At 39.6% G+C, this 21,487-nt stretch overlaps 1 protein-coding gene across 5 annotated transcripts in view; it reads right to left on the reverse strand.

The window, feature by feature from the left end:
* Nucleotides 1-21,487, reverse strand: part of mus81 (MUS81 structure-specific endonuclease subunit) — a 74,326-nt gene that overhangs the window by 38,737 nt on the left and 14,102 nt on the right. For all 5 annotated transcript variants that reach the window (XM_059343802.1, XM_059343801.1, XM_059343800.1 and 2 more), the window contains exons 5-8: nt 19,317-19,442; nt 4,829-4,909; nt 3,765-3,853; nt 2,108-2,314 (exon numbers count right to left, since the gene is read on the reverse strand). In XM_059343802.1, the coding sequence (XP_059199785.1) occupies nt 2,108-2,314; nt 3,765-3,853; nt 4,829-4,909; nt 19,317-19,442 (503 nt within the window). The remainder of the gene's footprint in view (nt 1-2,107; nt 2,315-3,764; nt 3,854-4,828; nt 4,910-19,316; nt 19,443-21,487) is intronic.

Raw genomic sequence — 21,487 nt, forward strand, 5'->3', positions numbered from 1 at the left:
ATCAACACAGGACAAGTCGTGATGATAAGCTTGCTTATTAAAATGTTTAAGATTCCTCTTATAAATTATACGAGGTTTGGATTTGGGGACCTTGGTGTTTCTAATAGTGGCAACAACACAGTGATCACTTAAATCATTACAGAAAACACCCAGGGAGGAAAATTTATGAGGAACATTAGTTACAATCAAGTCGATCAAAGTGGACTTCTCAGGATTTTTGAGGTTTGGTCGAGTAAACTAACTGGTAAAGATTAAAATAATCACAAAAGTATTTAAAATCATTTGAAACTGTATTAAGCCAGTCCCAATTTAAATCACCAGCCAAAAGAAGCTTACTGTAATTCAGTTTGGACAAAAGATGCTTTAAGGATTGTAACGCTTCACTGGGGGCTGATGGAGGCCTATAACACCCAACAACAGTAATACAAAGACACTTAGATATTTCCACATTCAGTGCCAAAAATTCCAGTTGTTTAGAGATGGATTCAGGCAAAACTACTGAGACATCGAATCTTGATTTAACATAAATTGCAATACCGCCACCTTTTCTAAGCCTATCAGTACGATAAACATTGTAGCCAGATATATTACTGTGATCATTTTCAATAGATTTAGTCAACCAAGTTTCAGAAATTATAACAATATCTGCATCTGTTGATTTAATCCAAATTCTGACCATATCCATTTTGGGTAACAATCTGCGCACATTAAGTTGAACAAATTTAAGACCAGACAAAGATTTAAAATCAGAAGGTGTCTGAATACACTGTAGATCAGGACCAGGGTTTGGTTGTACATTACCAGACAAGAGTAACAGTAAGACAATCAACAATCTCTGCTTGGTAACATTTCCGGTGAAGTATGACTTTTGATATGTAGAGACAAGGCAAGATCTACTTTGAAAGGTGAGATAATTTTTCAAAGCTAGAAGACTTTGAAGTTTAGGCAAGTCTCTGAACAAGGCGGATATGTTCATGTCTTTTGCCAGATGTTGGGGTTGTTGTACAGGCTGTACAGCAGCACTGGCATAAGTGCAGCTGTGACCAGTGACCAGCAGGCTGGTCACTTTGTTAGAAGCACACACGCAGAAGCGACCATTTGCCTCTAAACCCCATACAGTCAGCAAACACAATAAAGTCAGAAGAAGTGCCATTATCCTCAACTCTCAACACTTAGAGTCAAAGAATAAAGTGAGCTACACAGTATATCCACAGCAAACAGCAAGCAGTACAGGCCTGAGTGTAGTAGTATATCCAACAGCAAGCAGCACAGGCCTGAGTGTAGTAGTATGTCCAACAGCAAGCAGCACAGGCCTGAGTGTAGTAGTATATCCAACAGCAAGCAGCACAGGCCTGAGTGTAGTAGTATATCCACAGCAGATCTAGGCTAAAGACAAGCCACACTGCAGCAGATGCTTTGGCTTCAGACTAGCCTCAGCAAGATGAGAGGGCTCAGACCATGTGGAGCAGCTCACAAAAAATAACAGGGTAGATGGCCCAAGCAAAAAGTGAAACACACAGTATATCAAGAGCAGCCAGCACCGATATCAGTGTAGTAGAATATCCACAGCAAACAACACAGGCCACAGTGTAGAAGTACATGTATCCACAGGAAAGGCCACAGTACAGTAGTATTGCCATAGTGAACAGCAAGGAACACAGGCCTCAGTGTAGCAGTGTGGTAACAGCAAGTAGTACAAACTTCAGAATCTCTGCATAGCATTTAAAGGGTCAAAATCCTATAAATATTTGAATGTTTGGTAATTTTGAGCAGGGTACAATTTGTTTAAGGGGTTTATGCAGAAAAAAGTAGAAAAAATATTAATCAGTAAAGTTTTTTTTAGCATTTTTTGGAGGTTGACATTTTCAGCCCGAAGGGTCTGAAATGGTAGTAAATGTGTACACAGTGTATTATGATTATTGACCCATGAGAAAAATTTAAATTTGTATATCCAAATATATCAAGAAAAAAATTCTTCTTCCAAAAATCATGTCATTTTGCAGTATCACAGCCAAAATTATTACCAAAACAAACGTGAAAAATGACTGAAATGGCTGAAAATGTCCACAGGGGGCCCAGAGGGTTAAACTTTCTAAACTACACTCACTGCAGTCTGTCTTCGTCCTTCTCTTCTTCGTCTTCATCATCAGTAGTAGTGAGGTCCACAGGTCCAGGACCACCTCCCTCCTCCTCCTCCTGCTCCTCTCCTTCACCTCTAGCCCCCTCTCTAGCCTGCCCTGGGACATCTTTAGTCGCCTGTTCTGCTGACTCCAGATGCTCCGCCAACGCCAGACCCTCTTCTGTCAGAGAATACCTGAAGGAGGAAGGAGGGTGATCCTGATATATAAAAATCACCTGGAAAACTGTTCATTGAATAACCATAACTACATACAGGAAAATCTCATTACATCAGAATATGATGAAAAGTAAATTTCAGTAGTTCAAGTCAACCAAGTATGGAGTCATATACAGTCATGCATATGATATATTTTGTGTCTTTTTAGTCCTTTTTTGTGTCTGTTTTTCTGTCCTTTTGTGTCTTTTTTTAGTCACTTTATGTCTTTTGGTCATTTTGTGTCTATTTTTAGTCATTTTGTGTCTCTTTTTAGTCATTTTGTGTCTTTTTTTGGTCATTTTGTGTCTTTTGTTAAGTCTTTTTTGTGTCATTTTGTGTCTTTTGTTCAATTTGTGTCTTCTTTAGTTATTTTGTGTATCTTTTTAGTGGTTTGTGTCTCTTTTTAGTCATTTTGTGTCTTTTTTTGGTCAATTTGTGTCTTTTTTAAGTCATTTTGTGTCTTTTTTGTCATTTTGTTTCTTTTAAGTCATTTTGTGTCTTTTTTGTCATTTTGTTTCTTTTAAGTCATTTTGTGTCTTCTGTGGTTCTTTTGTGTCTTTTTTAATCATTTTGTGTCTTTTTGTCATGTTGTGTCTTTTGTTATGTCTTTTTTGGTCATTTTGTGTCTTTTTTATGTCAATTTGTGCCTTTTTTTAGTAATTTTGTGTAGCTTTTTAGTCATTTTGTGTCTTTTTTTTGTCATTTTGTGTCTTTTTTTTGTCATTTTGTGTCTTTTTTGTCATTTTGTTTCTTTTTAGTCATTTTGTGTCTTCTGTGGTTCTTTTGTGTCTTTTTAAATCATTTTGTGTCTTCTTTTGGTCATTTTGTGTCTTAGTCTTTTTTTGTCATTTTGTGTCTTCTGTGCTTCTTTTGTGTCTTTTTTGATCATTTTGTGTCTTTTTGATCATTCTGTCTTTTTGTTATTTTGTGTCTTCTGTGTTTGTTTTGGTCATTTTTGTCTTCTCATTTTGTGTCTTTTTTGATCAATTTGTGTCTTTTTTTGATAATTTTGTATCTTTTTCAGTCATTTTGTGTCTTTTTTTTTGTCATTTTGTCTCCTCATTTTGTGTCTTTTTTTAGTAATGTTGTGTCTTTTTGTGTCTTTTTTGGTCATTTTGTGTCTTTTTTAGTACTTTAGTCAACAAAAAAATGTTGTATGCAAATAAAGCATATAAGAGGGTCACATCCAGTCCTACCATTTTAAATATATTTGACCATGTCTCCAGCTTTACTTGGTCTGGATGTGATGAAGAAGTCATGCTTTGGAGCTTTTGGTGACTCCAATCACTTTCAAGACCTTGTACAAACCCTGAATCTCAACAGCAAGTAGCCGACAATGAATCAAACATTGACATCCATAATTGAAAACAAAAATGAACAAAAACACAGACAGTGTGTTTTCCTGCCTGTGTGTGTGCTTTGTGCGTACCTTGCTGGGTTGTGGGTCTTTATCACGTAGTTCTTCTGAATCAGAGTACTCACTGAAGACCAGGCGGTGTACTTACTGCCTACATCTGGCTACACACACACACACACACACAATGAAAATGGTAAACCAAGTAAGAAGCACTCAAGTACTTGAAACAAAATTGTCATCCTTTTAACAAACATTAGGTCAAACACAAAACCATGAACAGTAATTCATAGAGATAAGTCCCTGTCTGAATGACCTTAAATCATTTTTTATCCGGCTTATAATTCCTTACTTTTGACTGAACTAATTTAACTCTTGTTAGCCCTCCCGTCGAATATACACCCATCCTCCTCGGGGGTCAAAAAGGACCCCATGACATCAGACTGGTTTTAGGACATGCAGAAAAAAAAATATTACCAACTTTTTTATTCACCTTTTACGGCAACTCATGACCAACACATTGATATATAATTTTCTTTTTTTTTCATTAAAATTGGTCAGTTTTAGTCAAATATACAAAATTAGGCCTCATTTTCAAGTTATCAAAATATAAAAAATATGTATCAATGTGTTGGTCATGAGTTGCCAGTAAAAGGTGAAAAAAAAAGTTGGTAATAATTTTTTTCTACATGTCCTAAAACCAGTTTGATGTCATGGGGTCCTTTTTTTACCCCCCGAGGACCATGGGTGCTATAAAAATTTATAAAACACGTAACAATGTATGAAATGTATATTATCTATAAAGGATGCAGAGGGGCACATACGCTGAAAAGCAATTCTGTGAAAGTTAACCTATATTAATGGTATGTTGAAAATGATCTGGGGTCAAATAGGAGCCCAGGACCACAGGAGGGTAAAATGTACGCAAACAGCAGAGGAGCACCTAGACACAATTAGCTCAGCTTGGTCTTTCTCTTGTTTGTGCAGGTTTAGCTGCTGAAAAAGCAGCAAAATCCATTTACAAATTCACCTGTTCATTCTGAAATAAACATAGTGAACAAGACAATATAGAGAGATTAATATCAGGGGTTAACATGAGTTAAAATAGAGGATAATGTTATAAATAATATTTGACTTACAGCAGTGAAAGACTTATCACAGAGACTCTGAGCATCTGACTGGAGCTCCATCTTATACATAAAACCTTTACTGCCTGGGATCTAATGATGGAGAGAGAGATGGAGAGATGGAGAGAGGGAGGGAGAGAGAGATGGAGAGACAGATGGAAAGATAGGGAGGGGAGAGAGAGAGACATCTGATGAGAGATGACATGCTGAGGAGGAGCTCCTGATTTGATGTTGGACTTTTGGATTGTCAAGAGAGATACAAACATCAAAAACAAGAGGAAAACCTTCGTTATACTTTTCTACAAATTTTTCTATCAAATTTTTGACTTTGAAACAATCAATGAAGTTTAGTTAGGTTTTAGTTAGTTTTATTTTTTTCAAACCTTGGAAATCTGCCCTAACTTCCCACAGCCCTTTGAGTGCTCTGAGTGCGAGATGTGAAAAAATAAAACTTTGTCATAGAGCTAAACCAAATACATCACCGGAAAGGTATTGGCCTGGAGAGTAACATATATCAATTTCAAGGTTCTATAATATTCTTGCTTTGAGATATTGACCTTTGAACCTTAACCCTGGGGCATATTTAAATGATTATAACTAAGAGACAAAAAGGGTTACAGACATGAGACCTACTGTTATAGAAAGGTGTTGACATGGACTATAATGTGAGCATAGTCACTAAGGGGTGGGAGTGGGGGGGCTTTAGGATATGCTGAAAAAACAACAAATCCCCCATTGAACAAGACAATATTTAAATTCTGATGCCAAAAATGTGATTGACATCCCCTCAAACCCCTGGAAAGCCACTAATTAAGTATTTCCAACTTCCAATTTTAGGTAGAAACCTGTTTTATTAAAAAAAACTACAACTCCCTAGACCTCTCGTTTTGTAGTTCTTCCCTATTAGGGCTGTGAAAACCTATTTCTACCCAATATATCGAATATCACACACTGTCTAATAAATAATTACACTGTATGTATATTATCTATGCTAAAAAAAGACAACAATGTTTGTTTAATGAAGATATTTTAACTAAAACAGGAGAGCAGAGTCGGGGCCATTTACAGTGAAGCGCGATTCAATGAGATCGCATAGCACATCCGCGAGGATAGGACCACATCCGCTATGATCGCGGTAGATTACAAAATAAAACAGATTTCAAAATAAAACACAGCGGATCGTCTTTTTCTGGCGAGATCTTCGCCACAAAGTGATTATGTACATTCACTGAGTGAATATTAAGAACATAAAACATATTTCTCGCTAGAAATGTAATCAAAATCCATTTTTATGCAGAAACAAAGTCAAAATATTTATGTTTTTTTCACTAAAAATGAGAGAAATGTCCGCCAGTGGAATGCCGTAAAACAAACGAATAAAAGTTTATTTCTCAGAATCGAAGGAGAAAAAAATGATACTGAGAGCCACAACATGAAGCTATTTTATTGTTGAATTATCAGTGAGACTTTGATGTGTTTGTGTTGAGAAATGTTGACGATGTCATTAAAAGAAATCCTTAAAATAGGGAGAAAAATACTTCCGTGCACAGGGTCCTCGGTTCTCCATTCAGATTGTCGCTGGCAGCGTAATGGAGGGCCGTGGTCGGGATATTATTGGAGTGAATAGACGGCTGTAAGCCTCTGCTCTAAGCGCTTCTCAGCGCCGCGAGCAGGTTTATATTGGAGTCAATTGAGAACCCAGAGCGTTTCACACAGACGTGGAAGGGTACCCTTTGCGCCAGTATGATACGTCTAGGGGTGTGACAAATCGTCGGTATATTACGCTTTGGGAATGAGAATGGGTTGAAAAAGAGCACAGGAAGCACTCCGAGCTCTCCCATCACCACATGCACCAGAACAGCAGACAGCCAGGTCCACGGCACTGCTCAAAGCTCCCCCATGGCTGACCGTAACAACCAGCATGCAGACCAGCACACCAGCAGCCTCCTAAGAGACAGACTGGCTCTACTAGAGGTGGAGCTGACCGAGCTGAGAGAACAGCTCCTCACCACCAGCACTACCCCGCAGAGACTTTCACCCCAAGACCATCCACAGGGTGAATGCTGACATCACCAGAGGGTGCGCCTCGCTCCCTAATGTGCATGTTGCACATCACCCAACCATCACTCCTGAGCACCTGTTTGACCACTCCCACTTAAGAAAGCAGGCAGTGGGCATATTCACCAAAACACTGAAGGATGTGGCACGTCAAAACCTTCATCTCACACCAACCAGAGGACCAGCCAGAGGATCTACCAGGGACCTGCATTACCCACCAGACCCCGTCAGGAGCCAAAGATCTCCCAGACACCCACCCAGACCCAGCGTACCCCACAGACCCCCACATCCACCACCTCCACCACAATACCACCACGTCCAGCAACGACGTCAGACAGGCCCTGACTCAGGCTACTACCCCACACCAAACCAGAACGTCTACCAGAACCAAGAGCCCGGTCCCCGGACCCTGTCCAACCCCGTCCCACAGCTACAGCAGACAGAGTCACACCAAGCCCCACGCAGCTACGCAGAGGCCGTCCGAGGACGAGTGGAGCCAGAGGGGATGAAGGAGATTAAACAACTGCTTCAGTATATCTGCACCAAACTGAACTAATGTTGTAATGACACACACACACACACACACACACACACACACACACACTTAAGGTAAATACTACTATTAATGTTACAACTTTTTTATTTTATTTTATATTTTTTTCTATGTTTTGTTTTTTTTACTTAATATTGTTTGAACTTGTTACATTTTAAACAGTTCAGTGCTTGTGACTCTCTTGACGGTCCAATTGTTTCCAATTGTTTCAAATTGTTTTCATTTGTTTCCTTCTAACTGTCATCTATCTTATAATGAAATCTCTTTCTATATGCATGTGGAACATACAGGGCCTAAAGTCTTCAGCCTTTGGGCTGACACTATGACCCACTGTCCCAGCAATTATAGAGAAATCATAATACCATCTCAGAAACACAGCAACACTAATAGAGGTAGGGAATCTGGAGGATTGATTATTTGGTATAAATCTGATCTACATATTCAAATTGAGCCACTAAAAATGGGCAAATATTACATATGGTTAAAACTAAAGAAATAGCTTTTATTAACAGATCAGGAATTATTTATTTGTGCAATATATATCCCTCCCTCCGAATCACCCTACTTCTCAGACGACACCTTCCTCACCCTAGAAACAGAGATAAGCCATTTCCAGGCCCAGGGAAATGTGCTCATCTGCGGGGATACAAATGCACGCACAGGAACACTGACTGACCTCACAGATCCACAAGGGGACAAATACATCACACATGGAGAAATGTCTAACACTTTCACTCTGCCCCACAGGAACAATAGTGACCAGGTCATCAACAAGAGCGGCAGAGAGCTGCTGCAGCTCTGCCAGAGCCTCAGTCTGTACCTTGTCAACGGTAGGGTACGGGGGGACAGCCTGGGTAGATTCACCTGCTGCTCACCTCTCGGCCATAGTACTGTAGACTATATGATCACAGACCTTGAACCTTCCTCTCTCAGCTCATTCACAGTTAAACCGCTCACCCCCCTGTCTGATCACAGCCAAATTACCCTGTTTATTACAAGATCAGACATTAAAATGGTACACACACAACCCAATAAGCTGTACAAAATCACAAACTCATACAGATGGGACCAAAACAGCACAGAACAATACCAGAGAGCAATTGACAGCCCAAAAATCCAAACACTTTTAGATAACTTTCTGGATTGTACTTACTCTTGCGATAAGGAAAACATCAATCTAGCAGTGAACAATATTAACAATATATTCAGGCAAACAGCAAAAGAAGCACAACTAAAACTGACCAAGAACAAACCAACAACCACAACAAAAACAAACTGGTTTGATACAGATTGTAAAACGATTAGAAAAAATCTTAGAACGCTATCAAACCAAAAACACAGAGACCCCCACAATGCTGATCTGCGTCTTATTTACTGTGAGACCCTGAAACTCTACAAACGTACACTCAGACTCAAAAAACAACAATATAACAAACAGCAACTAACAATAATTGAAGAGGGAATCAACACAAACAACTTTTGGCAACATTGGAAAAATCTAAACAAACCTCAACACCAAGAATCGGCCATACAAAACAGTGATATATGGACCACTCATTTTAAAACCCTGTATCACACTGTTCAAACTAATGCAAACACAGAACAATCTCAAATTCATCAGAAGTTGACTCAATTAGAATTAGCAATAAAAGATAATCAGAATCCATTAGACTCACCAATTACTGAGCAGGAAGTCCTGCAGAGTGCAGAGCCTCAAAACTAAAAAAGCTAGTGGGCCTGACGGCATCCTGAATGAGATGCTAAAAAACATGGACAAAAAATTCCAATTGGCCGTATTAAAACTATTCAATTTGGTTCTGAGTGTAGGTTTCTTTCCTGAGATCTGGAATCTGGGACTTATAACCCCAATTTATAAGAACAGAGAGAATTGACCCTAATAATTACCGAGCACAATGTCTTGAACAAAATCCAAATTGGATTCATACCAAAACACAGAACAACCGATCATATTTACACCCTACATACCCTCATTGATAAACATATAAACCAAGATAAAACCAAATTGTACGCCTGTTTTATTGACTTCCAAAAAGCTTTTGATTCTATTTGGCATGTTGGATTATTCTACAAAATTCTGGAGAGTGGTATAGGGGGTAAAACATATGACATTATTAAATCAATGTATTCTTGTACATGTGCAGTGTAAAAATGGGTAAAATGAGATCAGAATACTTTAGCCAAGGACGAGGGGTCCGTCAGGGCTGCAACCTCAGCCCTGCACTCTTCAACATCTATATAAATGAGTTAGCAACTACCCTAGAAAAGTCCTCAGTACCGGGTGTCAGTCTCCATAGTCAGGAGGTGAAGTGCCTCCTCTTTGCAGATGACCTGGTTCTGCTGTCCCCCACAGCACAAGGTCTACAGCAGAGCCTGGATCTGCTGGAGCAGTACTGTCAGACCTGGGGCCTGACAGTAAACCCCAAAAAGACCAAAATAATGATCTTCCAAATCATCTTTTCCAAAAAAGATCCAGATCTCAAGGCATTCTCCCCAGGTTCTCCATTGGTCCACAGCAGGTTGAGTACTGCACACATTATACTTATTTAGGAATAAAATTAAGTTCAACTGGACACTTTAAGGATGCAGTTCATGAGCTGAGAGAGAAGGCACGCCGGGCTTTCTATGCTATAAAGAAAAATATACAAACTGAAATACCAATTCGAATTTGGCTAAAATTAATTGAATGTGTTATTGAACCAATTGCACTTTATGGCAGTGAGGTGTGGGGTCCACTTACAAAACAAGAATTTACTCAGTGGGACAAACACCCCATTGAGACCCTGCATGCAGAGTTCTGTAAAATCCTTCTACATGTCCAGAGGAAGGCCACAAACAATGCATGCAGGGCAGAATTAGGCAAATACCCACTAATAATCAAAATACAAAAAAGAGCAATTAACTTTTGGACACATCTAAAACTAAGTGACCCCCTCTCATATCATTTCCAAGCCCTGCAATACCAGGAGATGAGCAACAGGAGCCCCCTGAGCCAGCTGGTCCTGAGGCTGAGGTCACAAACCTGCGCTACAGACACAGCCCAGGGACAGAGCACTGCACCAATCAGACCCAACCAAATTACAAAACAGCTAAAACAAGACTACATCACCTATTGGCAAACACAAACCAAAACACAGAGCAAAATGCAGTGCTACTTGGATCTGAACCGACAGTACACCACAGCAGATTATTTGAGCACGGTGACGGATCCAAAGCTGAGACGAACCTTGACAAAGTACAGACTGAGTGAACACAGACTGGCTGTGGAAACAGGGAGGCACAGGAAGAGCTGGCTCCCTGCAGAGCAGAGGCTGTGCTGCCACTGCAGCCTCAGTCAGCCTGAGACAGAGCTACACTTCCTCACCAAATGTAAAAAATATGAACTAATTAGAGAAACATATTTCCAAAAATTTGAATCCGTCCAAAAAGGGTTTTTAAAATGGTCAGATGAGGAAAAACTGCCGCTCCTCCTCGGGGAAGAGTCACAGAGCTGTAGATTAGCAGCAGTCTATGTTTCTGCCTGTCACACACTGAGAGACAGCGAGTGACACACAGCTGTTGGTTTTTTTGTTTTTATTTTTTTGCTGGGACAGTTAGATTGTATAAATTATATGTTGATTGTAATTCAATGATTGTAAATATTGCTTTCTTTTATTGTTATTAGTTTTTCTTTTCATCTAAAATGAATAACAGAATTATAATAATTTATTGTAAATATTGCTTTCCTTATCTTATCTTTTTTTCTGATGCTTGCTTTGGCAATATATACATTGTTATGTCATGCCAATAAAGCCAATTGAATTGAATTGAATTGAATGACATGCTCCATCACTTTTCTCAGCCTCATAGCCAACACTTATAACATGTATAGAGTAGAGACACAGGACGCCAGTTTTTTTTTTTTTTTTTTTTTTTTAAATCTCTTGGATGTCCCCCTTCTTAGGAAGCAGGATGAGGACAGCCTCCTGCAGCTTAGGGGCAGCCGCCCCGTGTTCAGACTGTCTCTGAGGACACACAACAGGTCTTCACCTATCACTGGCCAGAAAGTCTTATAAAAGTCAGCAGGCAGACCATCTATACCTGGAGCCTTCCGCTCTGCAGGCTCTGCATACCAGTATGCACTTTTACACTTGACATCTTTTTTTTTTTTTTTTCCAACACAATATTTATTTTCAGACATAATAACACATACATATAACTACTGGGACTCCGAACATATGCCCCAAACCATGTAAAACACAAATAGTAGATATAAATCACAAACGAAAGAAGGAAACTTAAATACTCAATAAAAAAATTAAAAAAACAATACAAATACTACATAAGTAAATGAAAATAAATAATAAAATAATAAATAATAGAAATAAGAGTACAGATGGGGAAAATAAATACAAAACCAACCACACACTGCATGTAAATGCATAAACACATAAATTAGAAAGTGGACAGTCAACACCAGACAAACATTTTTCCAAAATGGGCTGCAGAGGGCTAATTATGGGTCATCCCCAGGTGTTTCCACCAAACCTGACAAGTCTTTATTCCAAGAAAAATTTCTAAAGGGGCCCCAGATGTTATCAAAAATATGTTGTTTACCCTTGATTGCATATGTGATCTTTTCTAAGGGCAGAGTTGCTGTTAATTCAGAAAGCCATTTACCTATCCTTGGTCTATCCACCTCTTTCCAAGCTATTGCAATGACTCTTTTGGCCAACAACAGGCCTATATCTAAAAAGAATCGATGCTTCTTTCTTATGTTACAATTAGCTGGGTAGATACCCAATAGGAATATTTTTGGATCTAAATGTAATTTTATCTCTAATATTTCCTCAATACACTGTTTCACTTCTTCCCAGAATTTCTTTATTTGAGAACACTGCCATAAACAATGGAAAATCGTGCCCTTTTCTTTGTCATATTTTATGCAAACATCTGGTATAGCATAATTGATTTTGTTAAGTTTAACTGGGGTCATATAAAAACGCATTAACCAGTTGTACTGCAGAAATTTTAAACGAGTGTTCACTGTTTGTAATTGTGCTTTGGTACATGCCCTCTCCCACTCCTCAATGGAGATATTCTCCTGTAGGTCCTCTCTCCAGGATTCAAGCTTATTTACTGAGGATTCCCCTTCCCTGACAGTCTTTCGCCATCATTTCTTCGAGTGTTGATAGGCTAGGAATGGACAGGGACTGATTTTGTTTAGTTCTAATAAAATCCCTCAGTTGTAAATATCTTAAGAACTGACTGCGAGCTATGACGTGTTTGACAACAATTTCATCAAAAGACAACAGATGTTTATCAACAGAACTAAAAAGATCTCCTATTTTTGTAACCCTATTGTTAAGCAATGGAACAATTTGAATGCCTAAATAAGAGAAAGAATTGACGATTTTAAATTGTGCAACTACATTCGCTGGATTTTCCCTGTCTACATGATTTAATAACATAATGGACGTTTTAGATTTATCAATCTTATAACCTGAAATCTTACCGAACTCCCTAATCAAGTCTAGCAGGGCTGGGATGGGTTTGTTGGTGTTTTGAGAAAAACAATGTCATCTGCATATAAAGCTAAACGGTGCTCTGTCTGTCCTATGGCTATTCCAGAGATGCTATCATGTGGCCTCACTGCAATTGCCAGAGGTTCAATTGCCATAATGAACAACAATGGAGATAAAAGGTCCCCTTGTCTACACCCTCGATTAATTTTTATAGTTTTTGAAAAATTACTGTTAGTCAAAATCTGTGCATATGGTTCCTTATAGAGTAATCTTATCCAATGACAAAAATTCTCTCCCAACCCAAAGTGTGCAAAAATCTCGAACAAATAAGACCATTCCACTCTGTCAAACGCTTTTTCAGCATCGAGGGACAGTAAGGCGGTGTCTGGAGCCGCCTTTTGATGGTAAAGAATATTAAAAATCCTTCTGACATTATGGAAGCCTTGTCTGCCACGAATGAACCTATTCTGATCACTCCCAATTATCTTTGTTATTATTTCTTCGATTCTTTTTGCTAAAATCTTACAAAGTATTTTCAAATCTGCGTTCAGCAGACTGATAGGTCTCCAGTTTTCACATTTATTTTTTGGTTTACCTGCCTTCGGGAGCAGAGTAATTAATGCTCCTCTTAGAGATGATGGCAAGGTGCCATTTTGGAAGGACTCTGAAATTGGAGTCAGCAATTTATTTTTAAATTTTTTATAAATTTCAATTGGGAGGCCATCGGGTCCGGGAGTTTTTCCTGCTTTAATACTATCAATTGCAGCAGATAATTCCTCTAGTGTAATACCTTTATCCAAATTAGTCCTAAAGTTTTCTGGTATACTGGGTATATTTATACTATCTAAAAATCCCTTTAGTTTCGAATTTTCATTAATTATTTCTGAACTATAAAGATCCTCATAAAATTTCCTAAAGGATTCATTTATTTCTGTTAGATCTACAATGGTTTCTCCTTGATCACTCTGCAGTGAGATGATAGCTCTTTCACTCTGTAGCTGCTTGAGACGCCATGCAAGAACTTTCCTAGGTTTTTCCCCCTAATCATAGAAGGACTGCTTAAGTCGCAACAGACTGGCCATCGTTTTTGATGCAGATAATTAATTGTATTGTGCTCTAAGCAGCAATAGTTTTTGATGAGATTCTGGTGACTTTGTTCGATAATACTCATTTTCTATCTCCTTTATTTTTGTCTCTAATTTTTTTGTCTTTTGGAAAGTCAATTTTGCTTTAGAGCTTGTGATGCTGATTATGTGGCCTCTAATAAAAAGCCTTAAAGGCCTCCCATCTCATGCTTGCTGAAGTTTCTTTTGTATTAGTTTCAAAACTGAGAGAAACTGATTTGTTCATCCAGAAAAGAGACAAAGGCGGGATCGGCCAACCATTTTTGTTTGCAATGCCAAATCTTAGCATCTTTCACTAGCTTTGAGTCCTGATATACCAATGAATTTGGAGCATGGTCTGAAATTAGGATAGCATCATAAGAGCATTCCTTGACTTTGTGCCTTAGCTCTGCAGATATAAAAAATAAGTCAATTCTTGAATAGGACTTGTGTACACCTGAGTAATACGAAAACTTTAAATCGTCAGGGTTTTCTTCCCTCCAGATATCTATTAAGTTCAATACTTTCATGAAGTGTTGTTATAATTGCCCTACTACGACTGTGAGACTCAGCTCCAGAGCTCCTATCCTTCACTGGATCTAGTGCACAGTTAAAATCGCCCGCCACCACACATTTACCTGGAAGAGTGGACAAAATAAGGAATACATTTTGAAAAAAGTTAGGGTCATCTGTATTTGGTGCATGGATGTTCGTCAATATAATTTACTATTTTAGTAAAGTACCTTGCATGATAAGATATCGTCCAAATTCGTCTTTAATAACCTTATTTACCTGAAGAGGTATTGACTCATGCACCAAAGTAGTGACACCTCTAGATTGAGAGTTAAACGGTGCAGGAAAGACCTTGCCTCTCCACCTCCTCCTAATTTTCAGATCCTCATTGTACATCAGGTGTGTTTCCTGAAGAAACACAATATAAGACTGCATTGATTTGATCCTGTTCATGACTTGTTTGACTTTCTTAAGTTTTCGTAACCCCCTGCAGTTCCATGAAGTCATTTTAATCTTTATCTCACCAGACATTTATGTAGTTTGTATAGTAATATTCTCCAAACATTTTAAGAAGTCTGTAAAAAGTAAAAAAAGAAACAATCAAAAGAATGACATAAATAATACTACAAACAAACACTATACCCTAACCATCACCCATATCCAGGACACTTAGCCTGAATTTCTTCCCCCTGTAATCCTTAAACTTCCAGATAGCGTATAACTGTTCCGCCAAAAGCGTATGACAGTATCACTGAGCTAAAAAATAAAAAAAATAAAAATAAAAATACATTTATTACACTAACCTTACACCATGCTACCATTACACTTGACATATTTTATAAAAATTGAACACTGTACAATAGAATGGTCTGAAATACCTACAGGACAAATAGAGCAACCTTTAAACACACTAATGTGATGTTTGAAACAATACACTCTGTCCAGTCTGGCCAGGGATAACAGGTTATCCTTGGTGTGGACCCAGGTATACTGCTGCAGCTCTTTATGGAAATGTCTCCAGACATCACACAAACGTTTCTATTAGTTAAAGGAGGCAGGAGGTTGAAGCAGCATGTGGCTCCTGATGGTTCCTGTCTAGCAAAGGCTCTTCTGTGCAATTAAAATCACGCCCCTGGAACAAATACTCAAAAAAATCACTTGTACAGTTACTGAGGACATTTATAAGGACATCCGAGAAAACAGTTGGAGCATATACAGTAGTGTTCAATATAATAGCAGTCCAATGTGACCAACCAGATTAATCCAGGTTTTTAGTATATTTATCTTTAGCTGCAGTAGATTCTCAGAAAACCAGCAAGACCCAGCATTTGTGATATGCACACTCTTAAAGGAACACTCCACCGTTTTTTCATATTAAAACATGTTATTCGGTCAAGTAAGACGAGTTGATACAGACCTCTTGCGTCTCAATGCGTGCACTCAATCGCCCTGGCGCGCGGCGCCACTTGGCTAGCACTTAGCTTAGCCCAGTTCATTCATTAGGATCCAAACAGATGGACAGTTAGAAGCGACCAAACTCCTCCACGTTTTCCCTATTTAAATACAGCTACACGAGTAGTTAAACGACCAAGTATGGCGACACAAAATACAAAAAAAGGCGCTTTTCGAAGCGGATAAAAAGGAGAACTATAATGTATGGCGGAATAGCACTTGGGAGCACTTCGACTCGGCGCAGTAATATCATCACTCCTGAGGGGAGAAGATTTTTCAGGAGTGATGATATTACTGCGCCGAGTCGAAGTGCTCCCAAGTGCTATTCCAAGTATTGCCATACTTGGTCGTTTAACTACTCGTGTACGCACTGCACGCACTGAGACGCAAGAGGTCTGTATCAACTCGTCTTACTTGACCGAATAACATGTTTTAATATGAAAAAACGGTGGAGTGTTCCTTTAAGTCTGTGCAATTGGGCAATTAGTTGAAAGGGGTGTGTTCAAAACTATAGCAGTGTCTGCCGTTGACTTCACAAACACAAAACTATTTTGTACAAACTTTTTTGTTTCTAGGATTTAGCAATCCTGTGAATCACTAAACTAATATTTAGTTGTATGACCATAGTTTTTTATAACTGCTTCACATCTGTGTGGCATGGAGTCAACCAACTTGTGGCACCTTTGAGCTGATATTCCACTCCAAGATTCTTTAACAACATTCCACAATCCATTTCCATTTCTTGGTTTTACTTCAGAAACAACATTTTTGATGTCACCCCACAAGTTCTCAATTGGATTAAGGTCCGGGGATTGGGCTGGCCACTCCATAACATCAATGTTGTTGGGTTGGAACCAATATTTTGCTGGTTTACTAGTGTGTTTGGGGTCATTGTCTTGTTGAAACACCCATTTCAAGGGCATGTCCTCTTCAGCATAAGGCAACATGACCTCTTCAAGTATTTTGACATATGCAAACTGATCCATGATCCCTGGTATGTGATAAATAGGCCCAACACCATAGTAGGAGAAACATGCCCATATCATGATGCTTGCACCACCATGCTTCACTTTCTTCACTGTGTACTGAGACTTGAATTCAGAGTTTGGGGCTCGTCTCACAAACTGTCTGCGGCCCTTGGGAACCAAAAAGAACAATTTTACTCTCATCAGTCCACAAAATGTTCCTCCATTTCTCATTTCTCAGATCATTTTAGCTGAACAGCCTATAAATGTTTGCACCTCTTTATAAGTTTTCCCCTCTCCAATTAACTTTTTAATCAAAGTACGCTGTTCTTCTGAACAATGTCTTGAACGACCCATTTTCCTCAGGCTTTCAAAGAAAAATGCATGTTCAACAAGTGCTGGCTTTATCCTTAAATAGAGGCCACCTGATTCACAACTGATTTTTCACAAAATTGATGACCTCACTGATTGAATGCCACACTGCTATATTTTTAAACACACCCCTTTCTACTAATTGCCCAATTGCACAGCCTTAAGAGCGTGCATATCACAAATGCTGGGTCTTGTTGGTTTTCTGAGAATCTACTGCACCTATTGGTACCTTGTTTGCCATGTAGCAATAAGAATATACTAAAAACCTGGATTAACCTGGTTAGTCATATTGGACTGCTAATATATTGAACACTACTGTACATTTATAAACACCATTTTAATTTTTTCAACACTGTGTTTAATTTTAACAAGCGAACTGGTATAATTTCTTTCACAGTACAGGAGGAGTAAGAGGTCTCTGGAGAAGAGACATTTTGTACAAAAAGTACATTTATACATCACTGGCTAATTGTGCTCTAACCTTCAGTAACATTTTTTTCAATCTGAATATCTCTGGATCGGTGAAAGGAGCCGGCTCTATCTCAGCTTTATTTTTCATAAGCTATCTGACAGAGTCATGGAAAAGCTGTAAGTCAGGGAAATACTCCTCGATCTTTACTGCCCTCATCCCCTTCGTTTGTTTGAGGAAGGTTCGGACCCTCTGAACTGAGAACCCGCTCTGCATCTCAACCTGCATGTCATCATCATCACCATCACTCTCCTGTGTCTGATGTGTGTCACTCTGTGTTTTTCCTGACTAAGAAAGCACCTTCTGCTCTTTCTTTGAATTTTATTATTATTTTCATCATTTTCATTAACTTTTGTATCTGTACTTTTCCTTTTCACTGACAACTTCAAAAAATCTTCATCCAACAAAGTCCAACACAGACTCAGCCACTCTGATTGCAGTCTGGCCTAGATTTTCCTTCAACTCAGCCTCGGCACTGACCTCAGGCTGAGTTTGAAAGATCTGCAGTGTCAGTCTGCGCATTTAAATCATTGCGCTCACTGTCTGCCCTGCTTCCACCCGCCTCACTGTGTGCTGCAGGCTGACCGTCAGCTCTGTCCCTCTCTCTGTGGACATGAGTGGACCAGGTGTCCCTCTGCCCTACATCCAAAACATTTGAGTGTGTCTGTAGTAACATGAATAGCATGTGAAAAATCCTCGATCCGGAAACTGAAAACTAAATTCAGTTCCTGGTTGTTCTTCAGGATCATAAACACTTGCCGTCTGAAAGACATGACGTGTTTCAGATGAGGAGACTTACAGCCGAGGGGGATCATTTTAATCGGGGACACTAACTGACCATGTGGGGCCAGCTCTTTGGACAACAGCTCATTTTTTAGAAAGGGAGGCACATTTGAAATTATTACTTTTTTTGCGGGATTGACGAGAGACAGAACCGGAGTCAGTGTTCCGTGAATCACTACTCCATTCTCAACCAGCTGATTCACTTTCTCAGTGCTGTCAGCCAAATTGCACTCCTCCACTGAAACACCAGCAGCCGGAGAAAGTTTGACTGTGTGCCAGCGAGTCGACTTCTCCAAACCGGAGAAAAACAAACAACCAAACACAGCTCAACAACACCACAGCAACAACTTCAAAGAAAGAGAAGTGATGCACAATCACATCAAAAACACCCAGTGGAAGAAAAACAAGCAAAAAGGGTTTGAAAAACATACACACTTCTCTCACACGCTCTCCGACACACTCACCCTGCCACTATCAGCACGCACTCACAGAGAGAGACAGAGATAGAGAGAGAGAGATACAGAGAGAGGGAGAGAGACAGAGAGAAAGAGAGAGATGGAGACAGACAGAGATAGAGAGAGAGAGATACAGAGAGAGAGAGAGAGACAGAGAGAAAGAGAGAAAGAAAGAGACAGGGAGAGATGTTAGTGAGGCAAAAAAACGTTTAAATATTAGATCCAGGTGTGATGTATGGATGTAGAGCAGCGTACCTGTGACTGTTTGTAAAGGGTTAACAGTACAGCGTAACCTCCCGACCTCTTCTGGGGTACATACACCCTCTTCCTCCTCCCTCCTCCTCCTCCTCTTCCTTTCCCATCATCCCCTGCTGCTTTCTTCTACAGGGAACGATGGATCACACACACAACAAAAACTCATGAAAACTTTTTTAACATGTCAGATCCGTCAGTGAAGAAATCCTCAATAAGTGCAATAAAATATTAACATGCAGTGATATGACCCTTACCCCATTCATTTTATATATATTTATTTATTATAATATTATTTCTCTGAGCCATAACAGGGAAGGTCAGAACACTTACTGTTTATTTCATTTATCTATAAAAAAACTTTTCTTTTACAGAGTTTTGTTTTTTGATTGGATATTAATTTATTTATTTAATATTGCAGATCAACTTAAGCAAACAGAGACGATGCAGACAATGTCTAGTTTGTTATAGTATAAAAAGTTTCATTTTACCAATTCCAAACAAACAAACAAAAAAACATCTTGGCCATCAGCGCCCCTGCTCTCTAAATAATTGCTCCGTCGGCCACTATTATTATTAATTAGGGACCGAGCACCGAGGTGCGAGGACCCTATTGAAATTAGTCCGTTTTTTATTAGGGACCGAGCACTAACGGTGCGAGGACCCTATTGTAATTGGTCCGTTTATTATTATTTTTCTGGCAAATGAATCGCTTATTTGGGGGCTTTATCATATTCAAAAAATATGGAATATAAGTCGCTCTCCCGTGAAATTTATGTATTCTGGTATTCGCGAGAATGGGCGTGGCAAAATGACTCACTAGCGCCCCCTAAATTTCATATCCTCACACTGGTTTGTCGGAGACGCACGAAATTTGGTACATACGTGTATCATGGGAAGACCCACCAAAAAGTCAGTGGAAGCCATGTCCTAAAACGTACAGGAAGTCGGCCATCTTGGATCGAATATGGACTTTTGGCCATTTCCAGGTCGCATACTTTAACGAACTCCTCCTACAGGTTTCACCCGATTGACTTCAAACTTGGTCGGTACCATCACAAGGCCTTTGGGATCAGAAGTTGTATAAATCTTTACCGCTGCTCACACTATGTGGCCCTGGCATGGCGGCTAATTATGGTGTCTCGCCATAAAATAACAGATCTTTATAACTTTGACATACTTTGTCCCATCTGCTCCAAACTTCTCAGGCTTCATCACAGTCCAGTCCTTAACATTTCTAAATAACAATCTCTCATCAAGCCCCGCCCCTTATGCTTTATCCACGCCATTTTCATAAAATGACCACCTGCCATACTTTACAGAACTCCTCCAACATATTGAATCCCATTGACTTCAAACTTGGTCTGTACCAGCACAAGGCCTTGGGGAACACAACTTATCAAAACCTTTACTGACATTCACAATGTGTGGCCTTGGCATGGCGCCAAATAACACCAGACTGGATAACTTGACCATAGATTGTCCAATCTGTCCCAAATTTCACACACGTGATTAGGGGCCAGCCAACAACACACCCACTCGTCAATATTCACACACAGTCATAGCGCCCCCTGCTGGCAACAGCAAGTAACATGTTTTACCCCTACCCCGAGCACCGTGGTAGGAGACACACCATTTGGGACGCATAGGGACTGAGCCCACAGCACCGCGCCCGACGTGGCCTCCACTGACATCGCCTCCCCCGACGGCTCCACTCGGCTCGGCCCCATTCAGTCCTGCTTGCAGGCCTAGTTAGGGACCGAGCACTAACAGTGCAAGGACCCTATTGAAATTGGTCCGTCTATTATTCTTCTTTTTCCCAAAAGTAAATCGCCTTTTTGGGGGCTTTATCATATTCAAAAACTCACCATTTTTGGAATGAACATAAATCTTCGCTGAAATTTACGTATTCTAATGGTCCCAGGAATGGGCGTGGCAAAATGACTCAACAGCGCCCCCTTGAAAGTCAAGAAAATTCAGCCCCTCGCACAGGAATGTCGTAGAGACACGAAATTTGGTACATACATGTAACATGGGAAGCGGCACCAAAAAGTCTCTTGGACCCATACCTCAAACCCAACAGGAAGTCCGCCATCTTGGTTTGAATATCGCACTTGTCATCGTTTTTGGCCATTTCCAGGTTGCATACTTTAACGAACTCCTCCTACAGATTT

This window comes from Centropristis striata, chromosome 11, assembly GCF_030273125.1.
Source record: "Centropristis striata isolate RG_2023a ecotype Rhode Island chromosome 11, C.striata_1.0, whole genome shotgun sequence".
In the NCBI taxonomy this organism is placed as follows: Eukaryota; Metazoa; Chordata; class Actinopteri; order Perciformes; family Serranidae; genus Centropristis; species Centropristis striata.